General features: G+C 35.6%; 1 protein-coding gene across 2 annotated transcripts in view; it reads left to right on the top strand.

Moving 5' to 3' along the window:
• LOC138716360 (SH2 domain-containing protein 4B-like) overlaps positions 1 to 27,012 on the top strand; it is a 339,557-nt gene that overhangs the window by 289,269 nt on the left and 23,276 nt on the right. For both annotated transcript variants that reach the window (XM_069849367.1, XM_069849366.1), the window contains exon 2: positions 26,749 to 26,917. In XM_069849367.1, the coding sequence (XP_069705468.1) occupies positions 26,749 to 26,917 (169 nt within the window). The remainder of the gene's footprint in view (positions 1 to 26,748; positions 26,918 to 27,012) is intronic.

Genomic DNA, 27,012 nt, shown 5'->3' with positions numbered 1-27,012 from the left:
TTGAGCCGAGCATAGACAAAACTTTGTCTTTGTTAATGGCACAAACCAAAAATGTGTGTAATATATACTTTCCGGTATATAATAATAATAATAATAATAATAATATGTATACTTTTCTTTACCATGAATTTTGCACAGAATATTTCTGTTTTTCAATTTCCTGAAATTGCTTTGCGCATCATTTTGAAGTTCGCTATCTACAGTAATCTCACTAGAGGTTTTGATTTATCTAGAGAAAATCAAAACTCGAGTGGGATTTAATTGACTATTTCACAATTAGAAGAAAGTATATAAAGATTAGAAGAAATAAAGTACTCTAATACAATAAAATATTAATTGACTTATTGAAATATGTGCTGAACTGTCTTCAAAATGTATTATTGTACTATCTCATCATTACAAATATTCCGCGAGATGGCAGTAGTGTGTTGTGATCTGCTGTTCTCTTGTTACCAGTTGTGCCAACTATACAATCTTCATTGAAATGTATGGATGATTACTAGTCAAGAAGGCTTTGTTGATTGTTCCATTTTTATTAAAACAGTTGCATTCCACTTCAATTATCAATATAATACATTAAACAATCTCTGACACATGACTATCCATAATCTCATACAGTAGAAGCTATAACATAATCTAAATAATATAAACAAGATAAACGATAGAAACGTTTTAAATAAGGATGATGAAATAGACATGAATCAATTTAAAAGGTGCAATTATTGAAAGTACAAAGTTGGCAAACAAAGAAATAAATGCTAGGGAGATTATAAAAAAACAAATGCTAGGGAAGTGATAAAAATTGTAGGATAGGCAGCCATGATTGGTTTAAACACGTCGTTCCTTACCGTTTTATTGGTCAAAAGTAGTATGACGTAGTAAAAGTGTAATAATAGTCACTGCTAAGCCTGACTTCACAAATTCTGTTCATGATCTTGATCTTTCGAATGACAATTTATTCATACACGAGGGATACTCGCTCCGCAGATGCATTACTGCCAAGCAAACATAACTGTCAAATTATTCATACACGAGGGATACTCGCTCCGCAGATGCATTACTGCCAAGCAAACATAACTGTCAAATCCAACAGTTTTCGTAGCTCCACAAAACCAGACAGACTTTATATTGCTAAGGGAGGAATTCTGTATTGGTAGTTGAGAAACGCTGTTCTAGAGCCAAGAACAATAGCCACTAGACCACTAAAGTAGGCCACGTTACACATACAACATAAAACCTCATTAAAAATCGTAATAAATAGAATCTGTACAAAATTAAATAACGCTTTAAGTATGTCAGTGTCCCTGCTTACAGTCTGTTATCAGTTATCTAAATTATAAAGTGTAATAAGTATTGACTGTTAGGATCTATATCACACCGTAAAAGTATTCCAGCTTGCAGAGTTTTCTACCGCAATGGTGGAGATAAAAATAATAAGGGTAACAGTAACAATGATTGGAGACAATCAGGTCTGCTGCATCGAACATGATGAAAACGAGATAAACTCTTTCACTGCGACCTAGATCAGAAATAATTTTAATTGAACGTTATCATTAATGCGCTGTACATTCTACTTTGTTACGAAACCGTAGTGAAGTGACAGTGCAGCTCATATGCTACATACAAATCGCAACGGACATCACGCGCAATAAAAAGACATCTTGCAGTCGCGTTTCCAGGACGCTAGGTCAGTGCTATTTAGCAAAGGATGTTAAAGCAATTACCAATCTTTTGCAATCAGTTATAGTGATACTGGATGTGCTTTAGTAGTTTCCCATCAGTAATCTAAAACAAGATCTGGAATATGGCCTGAAAGTATCAAGTCTGTTACAATGATTAATACTCGTCAATAAATACATATGAATCATCCTGTGAAAAAAAAAAAATTATCATATGGTAATTGAATTAGGATAAATAAATACAATTTATTGTAAGATTTAAATGTATGTAATAAAGTAAACTACGCATAACTGTCAATCTTCCAATAATAAAATAATAATACTTACTTACTGGCTTTTAAGGAACCCGGAGGTTCATTGCCGCCCTCACATAAGCCCGCCATCGGTCCCTATCCTGAGCAAGATTAATCCATTCTCTATCATCATATCCCACCTCCCTCAAATCCATTTTAATATTATCTTCCCATCTACGTCTCGGCCTCCCTAAAGATCTTTTTTCCCTCCGGCCTCCCAACTAACACTCTATATGCATTTCTGGATTCGCCCATAAGTGCTACATGCCCTGCCCATCTCAAACGTCAGGATTTTATGTTCCTAATTATGTCAGGTGAAGAATACAATGCGTGCAGTTCTGTGTTGTGTAACTTTCTCCATTCTCCTGTAACTTCATCCCTCTTAGCCACAAATATTTTCCTAAGCACCTTATTCTCAAACACCCTTAACCTATGTTCTTCTCTCAAAGTGAGAGTCCAAGTTTCACAACCATACAGAACAACCGGTAATATAACTTTTATAAATTCTAACTTTCAGATTTTTTGACAGCAGACTGAATGATAAAAGCTTTTCAACCGAATAACAACAGGCATTTCCCATATTTTATTCTGTGTTTAATTTTCTCCCGAGTATCATTTATATTTGTTACTGTTGCTCCAAGGTATTTGAACTTCTCCACCTCTTCAAAAGATAAATTTCCAATTTATATTTCCATTTCGTACAATATTCCCGTCACGAGACATAATCATATACTTTGTCTTTTCGGGATTTACTTCCAAACCTATCTCTTTACTTGCTTCCAGTAAAATTCCCGTAATAACAATAATAATAATAATAATAATAATAATAATAATAACTTACATTTAACTCTTTACAATAGAGTTATCAAAGGAAGGTGGATAGCAAGGACTCCTCACCGAAGACACTACGGTATAGGGTGGGAGAGAGGAGTTTCGGGTCAGAGTATACGCACGGGGGGTTACCGGATTTGAAATCCTCCCACCCCTTGAACTTAAAAAATGAAATGGCTCACTTCATTTCACCCCCTTTGGTCCGATTACCTGGTTGGGTTTTTTCAGCGGTTTTCCCCAACCATAAGGCAAATGCCAGGTAATCTTTTGGCAAATCCTCGGGCCTCATCTTACTACATCTCGCCAAAATATTGTAAAAAATTGTAGAAAATATTAAAACTGTAAAAACTGTAAAATGTTGTAAAAATTGTAAAAAAAATGTAATTGTAATCTTGTAAAATTTTGACTCCTTCCACATCTTAAAGCTTCATTGCTAATGTAAGATCTATGAAATATAATAAATGAAATGGAGTATTTTTTTAAACCCCTAATCGTTTTCCTTTCTCTGAGTTTTCACTATCAGAGTAACAAAATCTACATCGACATAAGGCGCAGTCCTCCAACCCCTTCAATATATTCATAATACCAGTTTCATTCTTCATCCTTGATGAGTTCCATGTTCCATTGGTGTGTTTAATAATTAAATTTATTTAATGTATTTGATTGTTTCCATGGATTTTCCTGTTATATAAAGTAAAGTGTTTTACTTATTATATATAAATAACTGTTGAATAAATATACCCCGGTACATGGTTATTTTGTAAGTGTAATAATAACAAGCATTTTTTGTTATACAAAATTCGGCTAAACAGAAGTCAAAATTTGTTAAAAATTGGATGGCTGTGATAATGATGTTTCAAAGATTTTATAAGGATATTCACGAATATGTTCTATTAGGACATAGTGTAATATTAATAAATATACCATATAATAATACATAAAATTTAAAATACTGATATGTAAACTGTAAACAATTTTAATAATAACCCTCCTCATTGACAAAATTCTGCGTACGCCACTGTTTGAGGAAGTGACATTCTTAGATAATTGAGAGTATATGCAAGGCATACCAAAAGCCTTTTACTAACCTGTCACTGATTTAACCTTACGAAAAGTCGCCTTTTCTCTGATGAGTAAGGAAACTCATGGAAATGAGATGCATGTGCTGCACTCCCCTGGCGCCTACCCCTTCCACTTCGATGGAGCAATCTCGCCTGTCCGCAACTCACCGCCGGCCCCCACTTTCACAGCAACTTTCCACCCTTATTTTGGTGCGAAATTGGTGTAGACACATTTTTTCTTCTGTTTACGATACATATGACTCGATTAGAAGCCAAATAGGCTACGTAAATACATTTCATCTTAACGTGGTAACGCAATTGTAAAGAAATACTGACATTCCGTAAATATTATTTTGGTAATAAGCAAGGTATCGCCGGCCTTTTACAAGGTATGTGACAAGATTAATGGGTTAGTTGAGGGGATATCTAAGTGTGGGGGAGGAATATGTGAAAAGATTTCAATGATTTAAGATCCTAGGCCTCATGTCAGATATCCCCTCAATTAACCCACTAACCTTGTCACATACCTTATAACAGACCGGCGGTACTTTGCTAATTACCTTATTTTTAATAGCCATCTGTATGTGAGCAATGCCAACCAAGTTTCAGTGCAATTTACAATCGCCCCTTTATGTTTTCCTCTTAGTGAGGTTAGAAGCTGCCATGTTATGTTACTTATTTACTCGTATATCGTTGTTGATTTTATTTAACCTCCTATGTGACAGTAGGGTCTACAGAGCATAATTTTTTCAGGAGGAAAAAAAAAAGTAATTAAATATCATCCCGAGTTAATCTATCAACCGAGTCATGAAAACTTCTCTCTTGAAAACTCTTTAATATCGCTGTGTAGAGAATAGGCATTTGATCCCAAATACATTGTGAAACAAATTGTGAGAAGTGACTTGTGAATATGAAACTGTCAGTTTGTTTGCAAAAACGTACTCGAGTCTGTAATTAAATTAGTTTCTGTTTCAACATTTCTGCCGCCAACTTAACAACCAGTGTTGTGTAATGTCTGTCATAACCACAGTTTGAAATCCCGGCCACTCAACTCTGTATTAATAATCATGTTTGTATACAATACTCCCCCGCGCTCCAATCAGTGCGATGAATGGAAAATCAGTTAATTCAACACTGTGTACAGATTTGCTGTGTGTATATTTGTCATTTGATTGTGTATGTACATAGCGTAGGATGTGACTTCCGCTTATAAATTTCATCGACCCGTTGATCACAAAAGGGAATCGCAGTAAAAGCTATTTTAAAAATTGCCTAGAGTACACATACAATATAATATACATCTCGTCGGCTCACTTCTAAAACCCTTTACGTCCAATTTTTCCCGAATGTCAAAATCTGTGCATATTTTGAAAATGCGTCCGCTAATAACACCTCATAAATCTGCAAATTTTTCTGCATTTTATATAAATAAATAACAGTTGTTTGTTGGGGTATAAAAAGGATGTTATTTTGCTCTTGTACAATTTCCACAAATGCAGTTACGAGCTTTTATAAGTCAACGATAAATAGAAATATTTAATTACCTTGTAGTAGTCGTCCTTTGTTTCCGTAGAAGTCGCGCATTTACTCCAAGTTTCTGAAAGAGCAGTCTAGCAGGCAACATGTCCTTGACTATACTCATAGTAGTTTTTTTGTTCCCACACGCATTTACCCTGTTAAGTCCGCTGGATTCCACACACAAACCAACAGATATTTACTCTTACCGAACAATTCGTTCACTCCGTCCAACCAACGATGTATTCATAGTTCACGTATTTTATTCTAAAACCACTTCCTGGAATAGGGCACTGCCTATTTACTCGACATGATATTAAGAATCCATTGTTCTTTAAAGCTATCAATAATATGATACGCACACATATACACCACACCCCAATGATAATGTCAAGTAATGGCGCCATGTGAATACTAGGTTCATATTTTTAAATACAATAACTTAATACACTATAGCTATCGGATACTTATTGTTCTATTTAGCACAACTTTTTAGATAAGAAATAATATTTTTATTAAGAACAGGTCTATGAAAATGTTTTCTATGAATATGTAACACAAAAGTAAAATAAGCACTCGATTCTAACCCAACATCACATCATAACGTAAGAAGTCTTTTATTGAATATTGATTTCTTCTCTTCTTCTGCTTGTATAATGCTTTTCTTTCCTTAAATTATTCACTGTGTATAAATGTGAAATGAATTTCGGAAGTTACATTTAATAATATAAACGGATCAGAAAACAGAAGCAAGATAAATTGGCATTGCTCTCAGCCTGCCCATTGGCATCCGCACTTGACCGAAACGGATACCGGAAGAAGAACGATCCCGATATCCGAATAACCTTTGTGACGTAACTCGCCACTAGCTTACAAAAACTACGCACAATAAATATCCCTCCTGTGGTGAGTTAAAGTGTAGAATTATAGAGTAGAAGTAAAGAGATCGTTGATTAAGATTACATGTTACTTATATGATTCAACTTCTCTTACACTATATCGAAACCAGTTTAAAGCCGTTAATACTTTTATTTCATGTTGGTCGCTGGAGTGAAAGATGCAAAAGTACCCGCCATTAAAAAAGAGAGAGAGAGAGAGAGAAAAACATTAATTCCATTGAAAGAGTATGTTCTGAAAAATCATGTTTGGTTATGTACAGTATCGATCGTGACACATTTTTTCGAGATTCGTAACATTTAAATCAATCGATTCATAAGATTTAATAAATTCATGAGGAGCCATGAGATAGGTTACAACATGCAATAGAAAATATAACATTCTAAAAGTACAAGCTGGTCACACTATTATGAAATATAAATTGTTTCGCACACGTTAGCCCCGATTTCTCATAACTAGAATCGTCCCACATTTGAAGGTTTTCTCATATTGAGAAACTGAGGAATATACCGATGAAACCTGTTCCACCTGGAAACGCCAGGATTTTAAATTTCGGTCCTAGACATGATTAAATGAACAGCGTCATTAAATGACACATGATTCTTATAAGGCAGTTATTTAACGACGTTAAATCGACTACCAGGTTATTTTACCTGGTGATTAAATTGATGATAGGAAGATGGTATTTGAATATATGAGGCCGGAGATTCGTCATGTAATTACCTGGCATTTGCCTTACAGAAAACTTCAGAAAGACATACTATATGCTTTCTCACTATACATATTATGCTCTAATTTTAATAGATATTTCGCCATATGAATCATGACTAAATTCTTCTAAATTAATTTCTTTTGCAAAGGCGATATTTCAACTGTTAAAATTCTGTATTTGCTCATCACGCTCAGAGATTTACAACACAGTAATACTGAAAAATATTAATTTCGGCTGCTTAATCTGAACTGCAGCATTTTTCCTTCAGAAGGTTAGGAGTCTGGAAACTATACTGGCCGGTAAGTAGGTGCTGCGAGTAAAGGCTGGTTCACAATAAACCGGGAACGAGAACCAGAATGAAAACGAGAAGCAGAGAACGTGAATATGAAAATTTTTGAGTCACAATAAACCGAGAACGTAGAACTATGCATATCGATATGCATGTCAATAACGATATGTAAAGTCGATATTATGCATTCTTATGTTATTTGTGTATAATGACCATTGGCGTTCTCTCATGAGTACAAGGCAGCCAACATAAACACAGGTTAACCAACGTCGAAATTTCAACTGAAACATTTCATTAGGTACGGTACTATACAGTAAATATGCCCATGCATCTTTATTACCATAACCTATTTTAAGTCTACCATAACGTAAAATAATTAGAGAAGAAACATTTGTAATAGAACAAAAATGAACACAACAGTAGTTATTGAATTGAAGCATGAATATGTAGTGTGTAATACAACCAATACAGTAATAAAATATGATTCACTTACGATCGGTGTTCATAGATGCAGCTATTGAAAGCCACGTATTCTCCTCCATTTTCTCATCTTTATACGAGGCGCGCCGCTTATCGTAAACGTGAGGATTTCCCTCAACACTCAATATTAAAATATCATCAAATAAAAAACATGTATCGTTTTAATTTCCTTTAGTTGCATCATTTTCCACAAAGGATCTTCGCCAACTGGACAAAAAATATCGCGTTCTTTGCTAAGAGAGGTCTCGGTGACTCTGAACGTAATGTAGTAGTTAAGAACTGTATCACGTGGAATTGATATCCAATAAATTAAATAGAGAGTTTTCGCTGCAATAATTTCCAAAATGACATTTTGTTCTGGTACCGAGGTTATAAAAGCAAGGTATTCCACTTTCTCTGCAGTCTTTATTGTTTATTATGTGAGACACCTTTAAGCTGCATCTACACGGTTAAATTTTCCATGCGTGTACGCATGCAATCAGGGGAGAATATTGGAAGAATCAAACTGAAAACGCATGTTCATTTAAGACTCTTGCACATTTTGTGTCTACATGGTGCGCCGTATTAAATGTCATCTTCATTATGTATAATATTAATTAATAAAATTAAATATAAATCCAATACTTAGGCGTACTTGACTCTAAATTGTGGTTGAACACTACATAGGCGCTCGTACTTGCGATAATCTTCAATAAATCTAATCGCACTTGCCGCCATTTTAATATTAAAAAGGTCCACCATCACCAAACAAAGCAATTTTCAGTTTACTCAGACCACTTAGAACAATCAGTTTCTCGCTACTTTTGAACGAAATAACGCACAAGATACCCACTGGCTATGGGTAACTTTCAATTGCTCCATGCGCTCTCATTTTTAGTGGAAAAAAGCATTCACAATTGAATGCGTTTCGTTCACTCTTGCATGCATTACTTGAATGCGTAAAGTTGAAAGAAAAGTTGAACCATGTAGATGCACCTTTAGGCTAGTTTGTGAAGTCTGGAGGAAACTTTATTGGCATACTGCCGGTACATAATATACATTTCAGTATCATTCAGGATTCTGCTACTTGCTCTTGGTTTAAAAGTGAAATTAATTTAAAATAAAATAATGACAAAGCCACGAGTAAGTCTGAGTCACGTCCACTTACTGAGAGAGTTGTGACAGGCATAAATCAAATGCACAGACGAAGGGCAGTAAGAGAAGGCAGTGCAGTGGAAATAACTCCGCCCAAGCCTAAGGCTTAGTTCAAATTAGCAGTGAGTTAGAAGTAACAAGATAATCACGTAACAAATTAGGTAGGCCTACGTTCACTTTCATTTTTTTTTTTTATTGTATTCCATAGATTTTACATTAGCAATGAAGTTTTAAGATGTGAAACAAGTCAAAGTTTTACAAGATTACAATTACGTAACGATCCCAACAGTAGGTTTTTCCCTTCTCTCCTTCCTTCCACCTGAAGACGAAGGGAGAATCACCCTTCGAAACGTTGTGTCTTAATTTTTGATTGTGACAACCAGCAATGGAAAAATTCCAAACCCCTCACCTAAACATTATTACAATTACAATTTTTACAATTTGTTTACAATTTCAATTTTTTACCATTTTTGGCAAGATGTAGTGAGATGAGGTGAGGATTCGCCAGCAGATTACCTAGCATTTGCTTTATGGTTGGAGAAAACCTCAGAAAAATCCTAACCAGGTAATCAGATCAAACGGGGGTGAAGTGAAGTGAGGCCGAGGACTCGCCATAGACCATCCGGCATCAGTCCCACGGCTGGGGAAAACCTCGGAAAAAAGCAATCAATCACACCAAACGGGGGATCCAGCCTAAGCCCCAGCGCAGCTCCGGATCAGCAGACCAGAGAGTCCGCCGACTGAGCTACGTCGATGGATCTACTAAAAATATACAGTACATAGCCAATCAGATTATTAAATTTACAAACCAAAACGATTATTCAACTCTGCGATAGGGTTTAAACTAGTTCATTATTCTTTTGGTTCAGATTTGCTGCCATTTTGTTGTTTTCGTTACTAAAAAATTACATCAAATGGAAATATGAATGTTTTCGAGCGGTCTTGCTATACAATTGCGTGGTATGTTATGTTGACCACTAATCGAGAGTAGGCGACAACACTGGAGACACCTGAGAGAAATTCTACAAGCAGATAATGACGAGTTGGGACTTAGCGACTGGGTGAAAGGTCGGCCAGATGGTGTCAGTCGATCTAGATTAGTGGTTCGCATATTTGCCGCGTCGTCAGAAGTTTTGGCGCATTAGTATAGCAGATATACTCTTATCATTAACTGTGTCTATTAAATGAAGTGGCTTCTTCATTTTTGAAAGGTAAACATTTGACAAATGTTGGGATGTTGTAAATATTTTAGGATAAGGACGCCTTAAGCTGAATCTACACGGTCCAATTTTCCATGCGCGTACGCATGCAATCTGGGAATAATATTAAAATAATAAGTTTAAAACGCAGGTTCAATTAAGATGTATGAAGATTTTGAGTCTACATGGTGCTCCGTTTTGAACGTTATCTCCACTGCATATATGTAGGTCTAGATATTAATATTAAATATCAATCTTGCTGCATTACTTGAATGCTTAAAGTTGAAAGCAAAATTAAACCGTGTAGATGCACCTTTAGAGAAGTCTCCACAAATAAGAATGATAGTTCAGCATGTGTTTGCTATTCCCGCAAGTAATGCTTTTGTGAAGCATGTATCCAGTATCAGGAAGAACTGAAGGTGCAACTACACAGTTCAGTTTTCTCTGTATATACGCATAGAATCTGGGGAGAATATTGAAAGAACGAAGTTGGAAACGCACGTTCAATTAAGACGCATGCAGCTTGTGTCTACATGGTGCGCCTTGTTGAATGCATATATATATATATATATATATATATATATATATATATATATATATATATATATAGGCTAGTACTTCATAGGCATTCGTATTTGCGAGAATCTTCAATAAAGCTAATCGTTCTTGCCGCCATTTTCAGCTTAAAAGGTCCACCATCACAAAACAAAACAATTTTCAGTAGAACAATCAGCTGCCCGCTACATACTACTGTTGAACGAAATAATGCACAAGATACCCATCGGCGATGGGTACAGTACGATTATTTAGTCCTGAAAGTCGCCGGCAATCTGCGCCTGGGTCAGGTGAGTCCATTAAGTTACGCCAAGGGATGTTCAGATTAGTCTGTTGCCTGCAGTCAGAGCGATCGGATGTCGCGCATGCGATATAGCGTTGTGTTTCCAGTACAGCTAAGCTTAAGCTGTACTGCATTCATTTACCGACCGCTCGCCCTTATCTCTACTCCGGAACTCTCCCCACTACTCCTATTATTTCCCCTCTTTCTCGTCGCTGAGCTGTCAGAACTAAATAATCGGTCCGTAGCTTTCAATTGCCGCATGCGTTATCATTTTTAGTGGAAAAGGACATGCACAATTGAATGCGTTTCGTGCAATATTGCATGCATTGCTTGAATGCTTAAAATTGAAGAGAAAGTTGAACCGTGTAATTGTACCTTAATAGAATGATGAAAGGAATCGTGTAAGTGTGGAAATAGTAAAAATTAAACTTTGCAGCAGGAAGATCTTAAATTTAGTTGTGCTTAATGTTTTCGCTTTAGGCCTGTAGCAAAAGAAAAAGAAGCTCTTGCAGTTATGGCATCAAGTTCCAAATACAAATTTTTAAAATGTAAATTTTTTTATTGCTCCCATCAGATATCACTCATTATACAGTTAAATAAAGAGACACTGTTTCTTTAGCAGATTCTGTTTTATTCACCTAAACTTACTGTGTAAAGTGACCAGTAATTTCATTTACCAGAGTTGGCAATCCTAGCTGCGTGTAATATGTGAGCAGGGATAAAGAATGAGCTTCGAATGTGTAAATGACTGTAGCAAGGTGAAGCGTCCTACGCGAAGATAAGAGCCTTGAACAGGCATTAACATTGCAAAACAATGCACTTATAGAGAAGTATCCTAAACGGCGGACTGGTTAAAGCCTCAAACAAGATAGAGTGTTATTTTAGCTGAAATGTGTTGCTATATTGGGAAGTTAAGACGTCGAAGCTGACATTGCAACCCACTGCACACCGGATATGGCAGAGGAATTCAAGGCACGATGCATATAACAACAGAGTTCCCAGCATTCTTGCTGCAATACGCCTGAGACCTTGCCCGTTTTCGAAAGAGACGGCCGAGGGTGGGAATGGAAGACAGCAGCACGTATAAAGATAAGGGTTTTAGTGCTCTTCGTGAAAGTGTGCGGCCTTTCAAGGCGATACTTAACGCCTTCCAGTGGAATGGTCTACCCGCATAAAGCGCAAGACAAATCAATAGAGAGCAGATAGTCTATTAGCCTATGTGAAAAAAACAAAAAACTAGAATATCGATGGCTAAGAAGTGATACTTCGTATCTGCGAATTTGCAGGTAAATCAGAAAACTGTTTTAAAAATCAATTTATCTCTAAATAGACAAACGTTTTGTGTGTGTTTCTGCTTTGCAAGATCTTCTACTCGCGGACAAAATGTTAGTTAACTGTCCAATTTTGCCAAAAAAATAATAACGTATATATTTATTCTTTTGAAAAGATTAACTCCTTATGTAGATGAAATTAATGGGGATCATCAATGTGGTTTTACGTGTAATAGGTCGACTATTGATCAGATTTTTTGTATCGACAGATATTGGAGAAAAAATGTGAGTATAAAGGCATAGTACGTTAGTTATTCGTAGATTTAAAAAAAGCATATGACTCGGTTAAGTTTTATATAATAATCTTGAATATTATAATATTGAATTTTGTATTCTCAAGAAACTAGTTCGATTAATTAAAATGTGTCTCGGTGAAACATACAGCAGAGTTCGTATAGGTTAATTTCTGTCTGACGCTTTTTCAATTCACTGCGGGCTAAAGCAAGGAGATGCACTATCACCTTTACTTTTTAACTTCGCTCTGGAACAGGCATGTCCAAAGCAACAGGTAGCGCCGAATCACTGCTGAATGCAGCCCGCAGCACTTCAGTGAACGTTTGAGAAGTGGGGATGGAGGGATAGCTGATACGAATCACAAAGTGAAGGAGTGGTGGATTACTTCATGTAGCACATAAGCAATATAAATTTACATAAAATTATTTCATAAAATATTTCCCTACATTTACCTATATTTTTAGTATAACACAATCAATATTTGTTTGAAAATGAACGTAATGCCTGTTAAAAATGAATCTAATGCACGTGAAGAGAGTATCTTCGCTGAATAATATAATGCGTCTTATGTAGCATTTAATATACTTATGAACTGTTATTAACTAATTATTAATTACGTCGTTCCTATATCAGTTCAATATTTCACTGCAAAGAACCTATTTTATATATGTGTTAAATAATAATAAGTAATACTATGTCCAACCATTATTTTTTTCTAATCTTTATCGAATCGAGCAAAAACAACTTCAAAATCTGATTATATATCTGAAAAGCCACATGTAATTGTGCCAAAAAGTTCTTGTCCAATAATCTTATAAGTATCCCGTATTTTGATTTCACAATTAACAAAAAAATTGCTCACTCTTATAGTTTGACGCATAAGTACGCTACATAGATTCTACAGAACAAGTAAAGTAACCGTAATAATAATAATAATAATAATAATAATAATAATAATAATAATAATAATAATGTAGTTAAACTTAATGACCATTTTTGTAGATACGAGTTACCACTTCTTACCCATCGATATATATGCAGATATCTACTAAGTTTTATTAAAATACATTATATATATATATATATATATATATATATATATATATATATATATATATATATATAGAAACTAAGGAAGAGACTAGTGAAGTGATGTTGATAAAGGGTCGTAAAATAACCTACTAGTGAAGTGCTTTGTGTGGAGTGTGGCATTGTATGGGGCAGAAACATGGACATTACGACGAATTGAAGAGAAGTGAATAGAAGCACTTGAAATGTGGATATGGAGAAGGATGGAGCGTGTGAAATGGACAGAGTATGAAACGAAGCTGTGTTGGAAAGAGTGCATGAAGAAAGAATGATGCTGAAACTGATCAGAAAGAGGAAAAGAAATTGGCTGGGTCACTGGTTGAGAAGGAACTGCCTACTGAAGGATGCACTTGAAGGAATGGTGAACGGGAGAAGAATTCGGAGCAGAAGAAGATATCAGATGATAGACGACATTAAGATACTGTATATGGATCATATGCGGAGATAAAGAGGAAGGCAGAAAATAGGAAAGATTGGAGAATGCTGGGTTTGCAATGAAAGACCTGCCCTTGGGCAGAACACTATGAATGAATGATATATATTGAAATACTTTGTAAAATGCAAATTATACTAACAAGACACGCCCGCCTAGTTTGGCAGTCACTCAACGTGAAATGAAAAACTTTACCCCATCTGGCATTCGTGTGATGGCCTGCACGTCTCCCATTGTCTCCACACCGCGGAAGGACGAGGCATCATCACTTCCGGTCCATCTCGCAAGGCGGTGCAGGAAAAGTTGTGGCCACGCTTCGCTACCGGTCGTTGTTCTGCTCAACCAGAGGCACCGAAATGACCGGTGGCGCCCTCGCCTTTCCCTCTCAGTATCCTCCCCCTCTTTGATACAGAATCGTGTGTTAGTGGTTTGGCTTTAACATGGAATGAATGAAATATCGACCACAAATTCATTACCAGACATTCCTGCTTGTCTCGTGGAAAGTGCATTAGTAGTTATACAGTGAATTAATGCTGTGGTCGTGGTCCTACAGTTGTTTAGGCCTACTGTCGTCATTATTTTCTCATAATGATGTATTGCTTAAGTTGTCAGATGCAGCCAAGTTCACTGAAAGTGTGTTCTGTAACATTCTGTGTGGTGTAAATGATGTATTAATGAAATTTCAAGGAAAATTCTGACAAACATAATAATTTTGCTATTGTATATAATATCATAACCATTCATAGTTTATAAATAGAGCCTGGATGTTTGGGCATTTATTTTGGTTAAAATAGGCAGGCATATGGGCACTAAAAATAGCAAAAATAGGCATTTATTATTCATGGAAACAGACAAAAATAGACAAATACTTAATAAACTATCCCCTACGGTACTCACATTCCTTGGTTACATGTCACAACAAGATGCTTTTTAAGTTGTCAACTGTCATAGTGAGCCGTCTGTCAGAGAGAACGTTTTTCACGGTGGAAAAAGATCTTTCTACTTCTACTGAAGTGATTGGAGCAAACTTAAAACAAATTATTTCAGAAGGACTGTCTCTACTTTCATTCAGAGATCGGGGAAAACCGACCGTGTATTGTCTCAAAAAGAGGGGTGTGAGAAGGGATTAGAGACTTCAAAGTACGCGTGACTTGTGCGTGCAAGTGACAACAGTAACGGGACCTGGAGACTTACTTTAAATACTTCCCTCACCCTCTTTCTTTCGCTGGTAAACCCCGAAGTGACCTGAGCACTGAGGGTTATATTGTTCAAACATCTTTGTTAAGTGACATAAAAGATGGAATCAGTAGGCGAGAAAGGTTTACGACTTCTTGGAAACGTATGTATTACCGGAGAATAAGATTCTCAGCAAATATTTGTGTGAGATGAATATATATTTTTAATTTGTACAACCGTTCTTTTTTGTTTTTTGATATAATTTATGTGCGGTTTATTTTAAATGTATTAAAAATATAGAATAATAACGACGTAAAAAGGCTAAAAAAAAAGGCATTTAATCTTAAATTTATAATATTACTAAACATCGAATTTAACTGAAAGTTAAAAATGACACCGAGTTTACGAGGTTTGATGTCCTTTGTGAGAATTTTTATTAATTAATTAATTGATTGATTGATTTCATGACTAGATCCGGGATGGATCTTTGTTCTTTGACCGTTTAGGTCCACTGTACGTTCTATATGCGATGACTGTCTTAAGTCCGACAGATGGCACTAGTGAATCCGACACTGACAGGCGGGTCATCCTTCCTGTTCCCTTCTGGTAAGATCATAACGGCTACTGACGACCCCGAACCCAGAGCCCCAAACCCTTAGAGCTTAGATCAGCATCGAAAATATCAACCGAGTCTATTTTTACTATTGCAAATGGTAGATGAAATGAAATTATATTCTTCACTTAACATAATTAGGAACATTAAATCCAGACGTTTGAGATGGGCAAGGCATGTAGCACATATGGCTGAATCCAGAAATACATATAGAATGTTAGTTGGAAAACCTGGGGAGGCCGAGACGTAGATGGGAGAATAATATTAACATGGATTTGAAGGAGGTGGGAAATGTTGGTAGGGACTGGATTAATCTTGCTCAGATAGGGACCGATAGCAGGTTTATGTGAGGGTGGCAATGAACCTTCGGGTTCCTTAAAAGCCATTTGTAAATAAGATGAAATGAGGGGAAGTGGAGAGTGTTGATGGAATAACAAGAAAAACTATCTGAAATGTATGTTCTTTCCACCACGAATTCCATCCAGACCTGACCGGGGATCGAACCGAGGCGGTCCTGATGGAAGGCCGGAGCGCTAACACTGTAGCCACAGATGCGACATGGAAGCGTTTTTAGGCCTGGATCTTAAAATTCCAAAATCTAACAACAGAGAAGTGAGTCTATGGACTGAAGAATGCTGTTGGCTGCTATATCATTTTGTTAAACAGTAGGCCTGCAGTACGTGTTGTGTTATTTCCACTTTCCACCTGTCCAGAAAGAATGAATGTTTTTCGGAATACCAAGAAAAATAATAGGCTTAACCGGTACGTGATTATGGGAATAAATTCGCATTTTTGCGCAAAAATAAACTATTTCACTACAAAACATTTTTCGCGAATATTCGCGTTAAAATATTGACATTCCCTACTGCTACGTACTGTACATTTCACAAAGTAAACCACTTTCCTCTTTAATCCCGATTTATACTCATAGCATTTATCGTTTATGCGAAAATCTGTGACCGTTATCGTTCTGGCTTGTGTAGAATCACTTCAGGAATTCTGCTTTCTATTCTTCCATTCTTATCATAAAAATTTCCACTGGCGTAGCTCAATCCGCTGAGGCGCTTGGCTCCCGATCCGGAGTTGCGTTCGGGCTCGGGTTCGATTCCCGCTTGGGCTGATTACTTGGTTGGGTTTTTTTTTTAGGTTTTCCCCAACCGTAAGGCTAATGTCAGGTAATATACGTAGAATTCTCGTAGATACAGCGACGTTAAATAACCAACTAAAAAAATTATGTACATTAATTTGTTTCTGCCATTATTATTTCGAAGAATATTAAGAATCTGATGATCAGAAGAAATCTCAAATAAAGATATGTGGGAAAAACAGGTAAACAAGAAATTAAATAAGAAATAATGAAAATGAAATTAGATAGGACACAGGCTCTACATTAAAGAAAGGCAATGAATCGATTTAAAAATGGCTCCAGACTGGAATCCTCAAGGGGATAAAGAAGGCCAAAATTAACATGGAGACGATGGGTGGATAACGAACAATCAAGTAATCGCCATTAGACCAAAGAAAAAAAACATGGGGTGGTATTCATAGACATTTCGCAGCACGCGCTATGAGCTAGCCCCGGGTATCCACTGGTTTCTAGTACAGAATTCAAATCATATCCTATCGCTAACACTGGTTTATGAATACGAAAACCGCTGATAATCCACCGGAAGCCCGCGCTGAAAATGTCTATGAATACGGCCCCTGGAGACAAACAGTATTATCGAGGAAATTACGAAGAAAGGGAAAACATTGAAAGAAATGAAGAAGTTGGCGCTGAATAAGATCCGATGGAGACACTTTGTGGATACCCGATGTTCCTCCTGCTAGGAGAAAAGATGATAATGATGATTATTATTATTATTATCATCATTATCATTCTTCTTTTTCTTCCTATTTTGTATTATGCCCAGTGCAGTGGTCTTTTACGGTCTCACTCCATCGTTTCAACGGACGGCTCAAAAATCTTTTTCCTAAATGATAGGCCAAATAGTTTATTTTTTATTTTTTTATATTTTTTTATTGGGTTATTTTACGACGCTGTATCAACATCTAGGTTATTTAGCGTCTGAATATGAAGGTGATAATGCCGGTGAAATGAGTCCGGGGTCCAGCACCGAAAGTTACCCAGCATTTGCTCGTATTGGGTTGAGGGAAAACCCCGGAAAAACCTCAACCAGGTAACTTGTTCCGACCGGGATTCGAACCCGGGCCACTTGGTTTCGCGGCCAGACGCGCTGACCGTTACTCCACAGGTGTGGACTAGTAGTTTATTTGGTGTGATTTATTATTATTATTATTATCATTATTATTATTATTATTATTATTATTATTATTATTATTATTATTATTATTCGTTCTAAATAATTGATGCAGTCTGCAATGAAGAGGAAACGTGCAGTATGCAGCACACAGGTTAGGATGCTGGCACGGTATGATCGCGTGAACTCGGGACATCAGTGACACACGAGTCCAGTTTAACACAAAGCGGAAGAGCGGACATCGTGACGTTCTGCTGGACCCGTTCCGCAATCCACGACACAGTTTTTATAGGTCGGAGTAGGGGGCTGAATGCACATTGCCTCCACAACTCCAGGTTAGCTTTAACCGTGATTCTAGCCTAACTCATCCACCGTATGAAATGTAAGCGCTTCAGTGAATTCCCACTTGTACAACATTGCCTAGAATTACCAACTTAAGGCTGGTTCACAATTAACCGGGAACGTAAACGACGAGAACGAGAACGGAAATAATGTTAAAATAAATGTATTTCAATGTGAGCATTCACAATAGTTAATTATGAATGCTGACATTTAAATACATTTATTTTAACATTATTTACGTTCTCGTTGTCGTTTCCTTTCCGGTTTATTGTGAACCAGCCTTTAATGGATTCGTCTTTAATTATTGAATGTGTTATTTAAGGACGCCATTTCAATTGCGGGGTTATTTAGCGTCGGTGGAGTTGGTGATACCGAGATGTATTTGGCGAGATGAGTCGGAGAATTGTTTTGTTTTAGATATAACTATTTGTACAATAGTTTTGTGGCATTCGCCTTATAGTTGGAAAAATTCTGGGGGGGAAAAAAGTTCTGCGCTGGATCAGGGGTACGTGCCGGTGTATCACAATACATGGATTTGGGCCATTGGTTGATTCGTTCCATTCTCAATTGGATGCAGTTATGCGAAAGAGAACCAACATACAAAATTGTGATTTTTTTAGACAATGTTACTAGGAAGCAGGGAAAATGCAACACAACCCATCTTCTGGTACAGCTGTAGAAAAAAATCTGCTTCAGAGTTTTGGTGAATCAATTTTGAAACAGAAGGAAAACTTTTAACTTAAAAATGTCAGTTCCTACTTTCTGTGGGTTGAATCCCTTTTGCTTAACTACGTCCAATTATCTAATAGGCGTTTTAGAGATCTTCCTTGTTGCTTACTCCTGTAGATTGTTAATGTATTTTCGTTGCCCTTGGGAGACATTATGGCATCCATTGGACACATGTAATTTTTGTATCCCTGAATTTTATTTAAAGCTAGGGTGACTCAATTCGTTCCGAATTTCTTTATTTCTCTTATAATCTGATCAAATATTTTGTGTGTAGTTTTTCTCATTGTATTGCTGGGATAATCATGTTTGTTTAAGGATACATCGAGGTGAAATTTTGTCGATTTTGGTAAAAAAAATCGATTTTTCGTTTTCAGCATTAAACAATTTGCTATAATTCAGAGAACCTTTCCACAAATTCTCATGCAGATAGGCCTCTTCAATCAGCTGTTTCGAGCTGCCATTTTTAGAAGGTTGCATGCCCTGGGAGGTCCTTTAAATATCCTCTCCTATGTATATGTTGCAATCCACTTTTCTTACATTTTGCTTTAATCAAAATGCTACTTCTTCAAATTTTGTACTATGTGTATGATTTTTTGTGGGGTCTTAAAATATGCGTAACAAAACTTGCTACCAGGATTTTCTTTAAACCTCAAAATTTTTGTGGAAAATATTTTTTTTCGAATAGATATAATTTTTACCTATTTTTATATTTTACTATACTTACTTAGAAATGGCTTTTAAGGAATCCGCAGGTTCAATGCCGCCCTCACGTAAGCCCGCCATCGGTCCCTATCCTGTGCAAGATTAATCCAGAGTAAGGTTTCGTAACAAGCTGTTTTTTTACGGTAATTGGTTGTTAGTCCTTCGCGCAACCCCCAAGCTAGAGGACCATCCCTTATCAGCTGTCCACGACTGCTTATTCAATATATTCGCAGCTACCCTCCATATCTGGAGGCCGTTCCTCTATCCGCAACCTGAGGACGCGCCATGCCGTGGTGATAGGGACCCACAATACATGGTTTATATTTTACTATGCATAAAATATTGTTTTCTTAGTTCTTGAGGAATAATATGGAGCAAATTTTAAGCAAACATTTCGAAATTTGTAGGATAAGTAGCGATTTCTCAATATATAATTTGAATTTACAAAAATTGTAATCAATTTGAACTTACAAACATTTTAATGAGATGAGCTTAGTACAAAGGTATTTATATGCTGCATGATATCTGTACAAATTTCCAATGATCTAGCTCAAACGGTTAAGAAAATTCAATTTTCACCTCAATACCGTATATGCTTAAATTGAAAACACATTAACATAAGAACATTGAAATGATGTAATAATGAATGACTGCTGTGTATGCTCTATTCATATATTAGTATCAAATTCAGAGCAACTCTCATTAATTGACCATTATTGCTGTGTCTTCTGTCGATGATTTTATCCGTAGAGACCTTTTTCTGTGAAATAAAATAGTTAAGTAAGTTTGAAATGAATACAAGTTAATACAATGTAAGACAAAGTAGCTCACTCCTGAATGGGTAAGACTTGTGCTCAGGAGGTGATTCCAATACAGACAAAAATAAAATTAAAATTGAGAGTGAATACAGATTAAAAAGTGTTTAATGTGTTTAAACCCAAACTATAAGTCCAATACAAATTCTTTTATTTTTTTTATTCATTTGGAGAGGATTCGTGGTTAAAATAATATTAGAATAAAATTTGTTTAATAATCTGAGACCTTGACTCATTCTATGATAAAAAGCTGTACTGGTTTTACATTTAGGTTTAGACAAACGTAGAGAATTCATATTTTTAGTTCTATATTTATGTATATACCTTTCAACGTTATTAAGATTTCTGTGAAAATATTTTAATAAAATAAAATAATAAATTTGTTTAATGTTTAAAACTTTTAAATGTTTAAACAACAATTCAGTTGAGTAATCTTTCTGCTTTTTTAAACAAAGTTTTAATACTTTTTTCTGTAGTAAAATTAACGGATAAAGGTTGGATTTATAAGTTCCACCCCAACCTATAATACCATACATAAATATATATTGAAATAATGCTAAATAAATTATACGTAAACAATTAATTGACAAAAATTTCTTAGAACAACAAAGTAATATAATGTTTTACTTGATTCATTACAAATATAATGAATATGATTATTCCATTTTAAATGAATATTAATAATTATACCTAAGTATTTATCCTCCTTAACTTCATTAATAACTGAACAATTGCAATTTATATCGGAACAATAAAAAATATGCATTTTAATTTGTAGTGTAGATGAAATTGGTTTATTACCTTTATTATTTAAAGAAAATGAAGTAGTTATTGTTTTATCTACAAGTGAATTTAAGTGGAACCATTTTTTTTTTATTAATTTTAAGCCGCAATTTTCATTATAATAAGCATCAGTCCAAGTTTTCCCACTAAAAAGTAAAACAGTATCATCAGTATACCTTCATATTCTTTAAGAACTATCATGAAAAGGTCATTAATATATATTAAAAATAAAATCGGTCCAAGAACTGTTCCTTGCGGAATTCCTATATTAATTTTAATAAATTCACTTAATTCATTATCAATTTTAATAGCTTGAACTCTATCATTTAAATAAGATTTTAATAAACTAAAAGCATTATTTTAATCGGTATTAAACCTGCCACTATCTCGGTGGGTATTTTGTGAAATAAGTTGTCACTTTAATGTAGTATGTTTAATATAAAACTTTTTGTAACTTTTATTTATTTATTTACACATATAATATCATCTCATGACATCAGCATAATCAAAATATAAACTAAGCTTGGTAATTTCGCACATATTGCTATTATCAAAATACGAATACGGTCACTAATCATCCGTGTACACATCAGAATGGCAGCGAGCTCTTGTCCCTTTTTATGGATGGATGGGGAAATAGTGAAATTGTGCCAGGGAAACACAATGCCTAAAAAATCTACTCCAAAATCGTCTTTGTCCACCACATATTCCACTTGGTCTTACCGCGATTTCATCTCGGTTCATCAGCGTGGGAAAATGACGTCCGAGCCACTTGACACGCTGCGGCCTGTGTAACAGTAACACAAATTAAATTAAACCGAGTTTGGTGAAACCAACAATTAAGGTTCGATGTCCATCAGCTGGGACTTAACTCGCTCCATTGTTATTCCATTTCGGTCACGGAGATACAGAACAGGATATTAACTGTACCTCATATTATACAATAAAAAAGAAACAGAATGAAGAGAAAGAACTGGGAATTGCAACACAATAGCGAGACGAATCCGCATTGCATCGTCTGTGTACGACGGCGGCTGTGAAAAATGAAATTTCACGACTTGGATTTCTGCAGATGATTAATGAGGTGACCTCGGAGATAAACAATTCGTTGACCGCCTGTTACGCCCATGTTCGAACTGCGGCCTTCTGTCGTAATCAGCAACTTAATACAGATTGTTTTTATGCCAATTTACGGCCTTAAAAATTTCTGACGTCACAAGATTTTCTGCACCGTAATTCATTAATTGGAAAATAATCAGCACAAAACTGCTGTTTTCTCCATTGTAAAATTACTTATAAAAAGATAAAGTCATCCCCAATACAGGCCATGAAGGCCCACGGAATGATAGGAGGTTAAGGCTCCCACCTATGCAGACAATCGGCATTAGGGATCAGTCCTACGTGCCTGCCGCTTTTACCCCCAAGGAAATAATCGCCCCCCGTACTTCTTTATGTTAGAGCATAGATGTCCAATTGTAACTCGTACGAGGTAACCCCTGGCTTAAGCAACCCGCAGCGCATATTCTTTAAGGTCGTTTTTCCTATTTTATATGGAAAGTTATTGACCTTAGCAGAGCATGCTTGACGTGCAATATCTCCTTGTTCTATAGGCGTTTGGACACCCATGTGCTGGAGGCTGAGTAAATTCCACGGCCATAAAATTACTTATAGAAAATATAGACTATCAACCGAATCAAATATAAGTTACTTTATCGCCCATAAATATAAATTCAGAACAAGTATCCTTGCATTATAACATTTTAATGTACGAGTATTTTATAGTAGACTAGCCGTACCCGTGCGCTCCGCTGCACCTGTTAGAAATAAATATAAAGTAATTACATAATTAAAATAGGACGTTTGATCCAGGGAACATTCGTGTTTGATAGAAGGTTAAATCGTTTAATATGTTACTTAATTTAAATTGTACTTAAATAATTAAAATGCGATCATTTTGGTCCAGAGATCAATCATTTGGTGCAATGACAATTCCTTTAACATGTCTCTTAATTGTTATTACATGCAACCATAGTTTAATGAAGATTGACATATCATTTAGTTTTAATGTGTATATTTTATATTACTTGCTATATGTTTCAGAAGTTACTGTAATAACATTGTAGAATTATGTCCATCTAGAGAAGCTACAATTTCCAATGGTGAAATAATAATTAAACAATTAATTAGCTTCCGATATTACTTCATACAAACACAGAAACATTCTCTGTAGGCTATGTTTAATACCTTTCGATTGTTGTTGTCCAAGGCACCTTATAGACGAAGTCATTTGTTTTTATTTCAGTACAGTGCCTTAGATGGCGTTGTTATTGTAATTTTAAAACTCATTTATCTCATTAAATATTAGTCCTATCAAAATTTTGTATATAATAAAACTTATCGGAAATTATATTTAAAGAAACTTTTGTTATGTAACATTTTTCATGAAAATTAATAATAAGGGAGATATTTAGATTTATTTAATTCAAGCCCCCTGATAACCCCCCTTTTAAATAAAGTATTTTGAATGCCATATAACCTAATATCTAAGTTACAACAAACTTAATTTATATTCCAATTTTCATATAAATCGGTTCAGCCATTATCACGTGAAAAGGTAACAAACATCCAGACAGACAGACATACAAACAAAAATTTCAAAAAAGTGATTTTCGGTTTCAGGATGGTTAATTATACATGTTAACACCAATTATTTTTGGAAAATCGAAAATGACCAGAAAAATTTTGGCTACAGATTTATTATTAGTATAGATGAAGCAATTATTCATCCAGTAACTTCTTATTGTTAAAGGATACTATAGTGCAGCTGGTAGCATGGTATGGTGACAATAGGGCATCGCTGGAACATAGACGGAGAGAGAACAGTTTCCTTGGCGGGGGGGGGGGGCAAAGCAAAACCATAGAATCCTCATATAACAGGGTTATGGAGGACATTATTTAATTTACCTCCTCCCCACATTATAGTTTAACCGTGGTACAGTATATCGGAATATGATCCTTTAATAAAGGTATTTTCTAGGGCATGTTTCTTACAGAGTTATGTCCATATCCACGATGTTTTGGACCGAGTTGTACAGGACTTGAACTATAGGTCTACTACAAATTACATTAGGGTGTAACTTAAAACAATCTCTTTTTTGTCTCTCGTACAGAAGAAACACATGCATGCATAAATAAAAACTACGTAACAGTGCTAACAGAAACTTTTTTTTATACGAAGCTTACGTTCCCGAAGATATCATATTAACTACAAACCTTAGTTTATTTAATCTCGTCTTTAAGATTACACATTATACCGGGATCACTTTTTTCTGCATTGTTGTCTATTATGTTATTCATATTTCTCCAAGTGGCGGCCTGAACATCTGCAGACTTTTAACACATGAGTACAGGCTGTTACAAAAGAAGCAATACAGTGCTTCCATTCCTCAAATGAGGTATAGGAATTCTTATATATTCAGAAATTTAAAATAAATATTATAGTCCAAACACATGAACTGAAGATATTAATTCGTCAATTTAAGCATAGAAATTTATTCATAAACAAAAGCAAAAAAGATCTTTTGAATTCAATATTTTCTAACATTAACAGAAAAAAAAGTTGAGACAAGTTTGGGGGACAGTGCCCCCCATTCCCCCCCCCCCATAACTCCGCCTATGCGCTAGAATGAGAAATTCAATGGAAATTGTTTAATTTATGACGCTATATCAACTGCGATGGTGAAATGAATGTGCCGGCAAAATGAGTTCAGGGTTCAGCTCCGAAAGTTTCCCAGCATTTGCTCTTAATAAGTTGAGGGAAAACCCGGAGAAAACCTCAACACTCCAGAGCGGTGGACATTATTATTATTATTATTATTATTATTATTATTATTATTATTATTATTATTATTATTATTATTATCATTATTGGGATCCAGAAATGTGACAGGACCGTCATAGGCGGATTATGTTAATCTTGTATATAGCCTATTTCGATGATAGCAAACCTTATTACCTTATAAAACATGATTATTATTATTATTATTATTATTATTATTATTATTATTATTATTATTATTATTATTAATAGGCCAGTTTCTATCTGATGCTTTTCCAATTCACAGCGGGCTGAAGCAGGGAGATGCATTGTCACCTCTACTTTTTAACTTTGCCATTAGGAAAGTTCAGGATAACACAGAGGGTTTGGAATTGAACGGGTTACATCAGCTTCTTGTCTATGCGGATGACGTGAATATGTTAGGAAAAAATCCACAAACGATTAGGGAAAACACGGAAATTCTACTTGAAGCAAGTAAAGCGATAGGGTTGGAAGTAAATCCCGAAAAGACTAAGTATATGATTATGTCTCGTGACCAGAATATTGTACGAAATGGAAATATAAAAATTGGAGATTTATCCTTCGAAGAGGTGGAAAAATTCAAATATCTTGGAGCAACAGTAACAAATATAAATGACACTCAGGAGGAAATTAAACGCAAAATAAATATGGGAAATGCCTGTTATTATTCGGTTGAGAAGCTTTTGTCATCTAGTCTGCTTTCAAAAAATCTGAAAGTTAGAATTTATAAAACAGTTATATTACCGGTTGTTCTATATGGTTGTGAAGTTTGGACTCTCACTTTGAGAGAGGAACAGAGATTAAGGGTGTTTGAGAATAAGGTTCTTAGGAAAATATTTGGGACTAAGAGGGATGAAGTTATAGGGGAATGGAGAAAGTTACACAGCGCAGAACTGCACGCATTGTATTCTTCACCTGACATAATTAGGAACATTAAATCCAGACGCTTGAAATGAGCAGGGCATGTAGCACGTATGGGCGAATCCAGAAATGCATATAGAGTGTTAGTTGGGAGGCCGGCGGGAAAAAGACCTTTGGGGAGGCCGAGACGTAGATGGGAAGATAATATTAAAATGGATTTGAGGGAGGTGGGATATGATGGTAGAGACTGGATTAATCTTGCTCAGGATAGGGATCAATGCCGGGCTTATGTGAGGGCGGCAATGAACCTCCGGGTTCCTTAAAAGCCAATAAGTAAGTAAGTATTATTATTATTATTATTATTATTATTATTATTATTATTATTATTATTATTATTCGATCGCGGTGAATAAGGGGAATAATAATAATAAGAGACGCTTAATGCGGTGTGGTGGAGAAGGATGAATGAGAGATAAGAGGGAGGGGAGTGTGACTGAAATATTGAATTATTTGCATTCGAAATAACCTATAATCAGACACCAGAGCCACAATAATATACTCGTATTTACTCAGTTATCCTTTGTGTTTGCAGATGCTGCAACAAATCCTGAAGGAGATGTGGGTGGACCCCGAGTTGTTGGCAGAACTCGACGAGTCCCAGAAGCAAACGCTGTTCTGTCGTATGAGGGAGGAGCAGGTCCGTCGCTGGACTGCGTGGGACCAGCAGGAGTCCAGCAAGCAGCCCAACACAAAGTCCACTAGTTTGTATCCATACAGATTCATATTTTATTCTTAGTTTTATGAGGCCAGAATATGTTCGTGTTTATATTAATTTCGAAGAGTCTGGCATAACTTT

Source organism: Periplaneta americana, chromosome 16, assembly GCF_040183065.1.
Source record: "Periplaneta americana isolate PAMFEO1 chromosome 16, P.americana_PAMFEO1_priV1, whole genome shotgun sequence".
Taxonomy (NCBI): domain Eukaryota; kingdom Metazoa; phylum Arthropoda; class Insecta; order Blattodea; family Blattidae; genus Periplaneta; species Periplaneta americana.
This window is presented reverse-complemented; position numbering and strand designations above follow the sequence as displayed.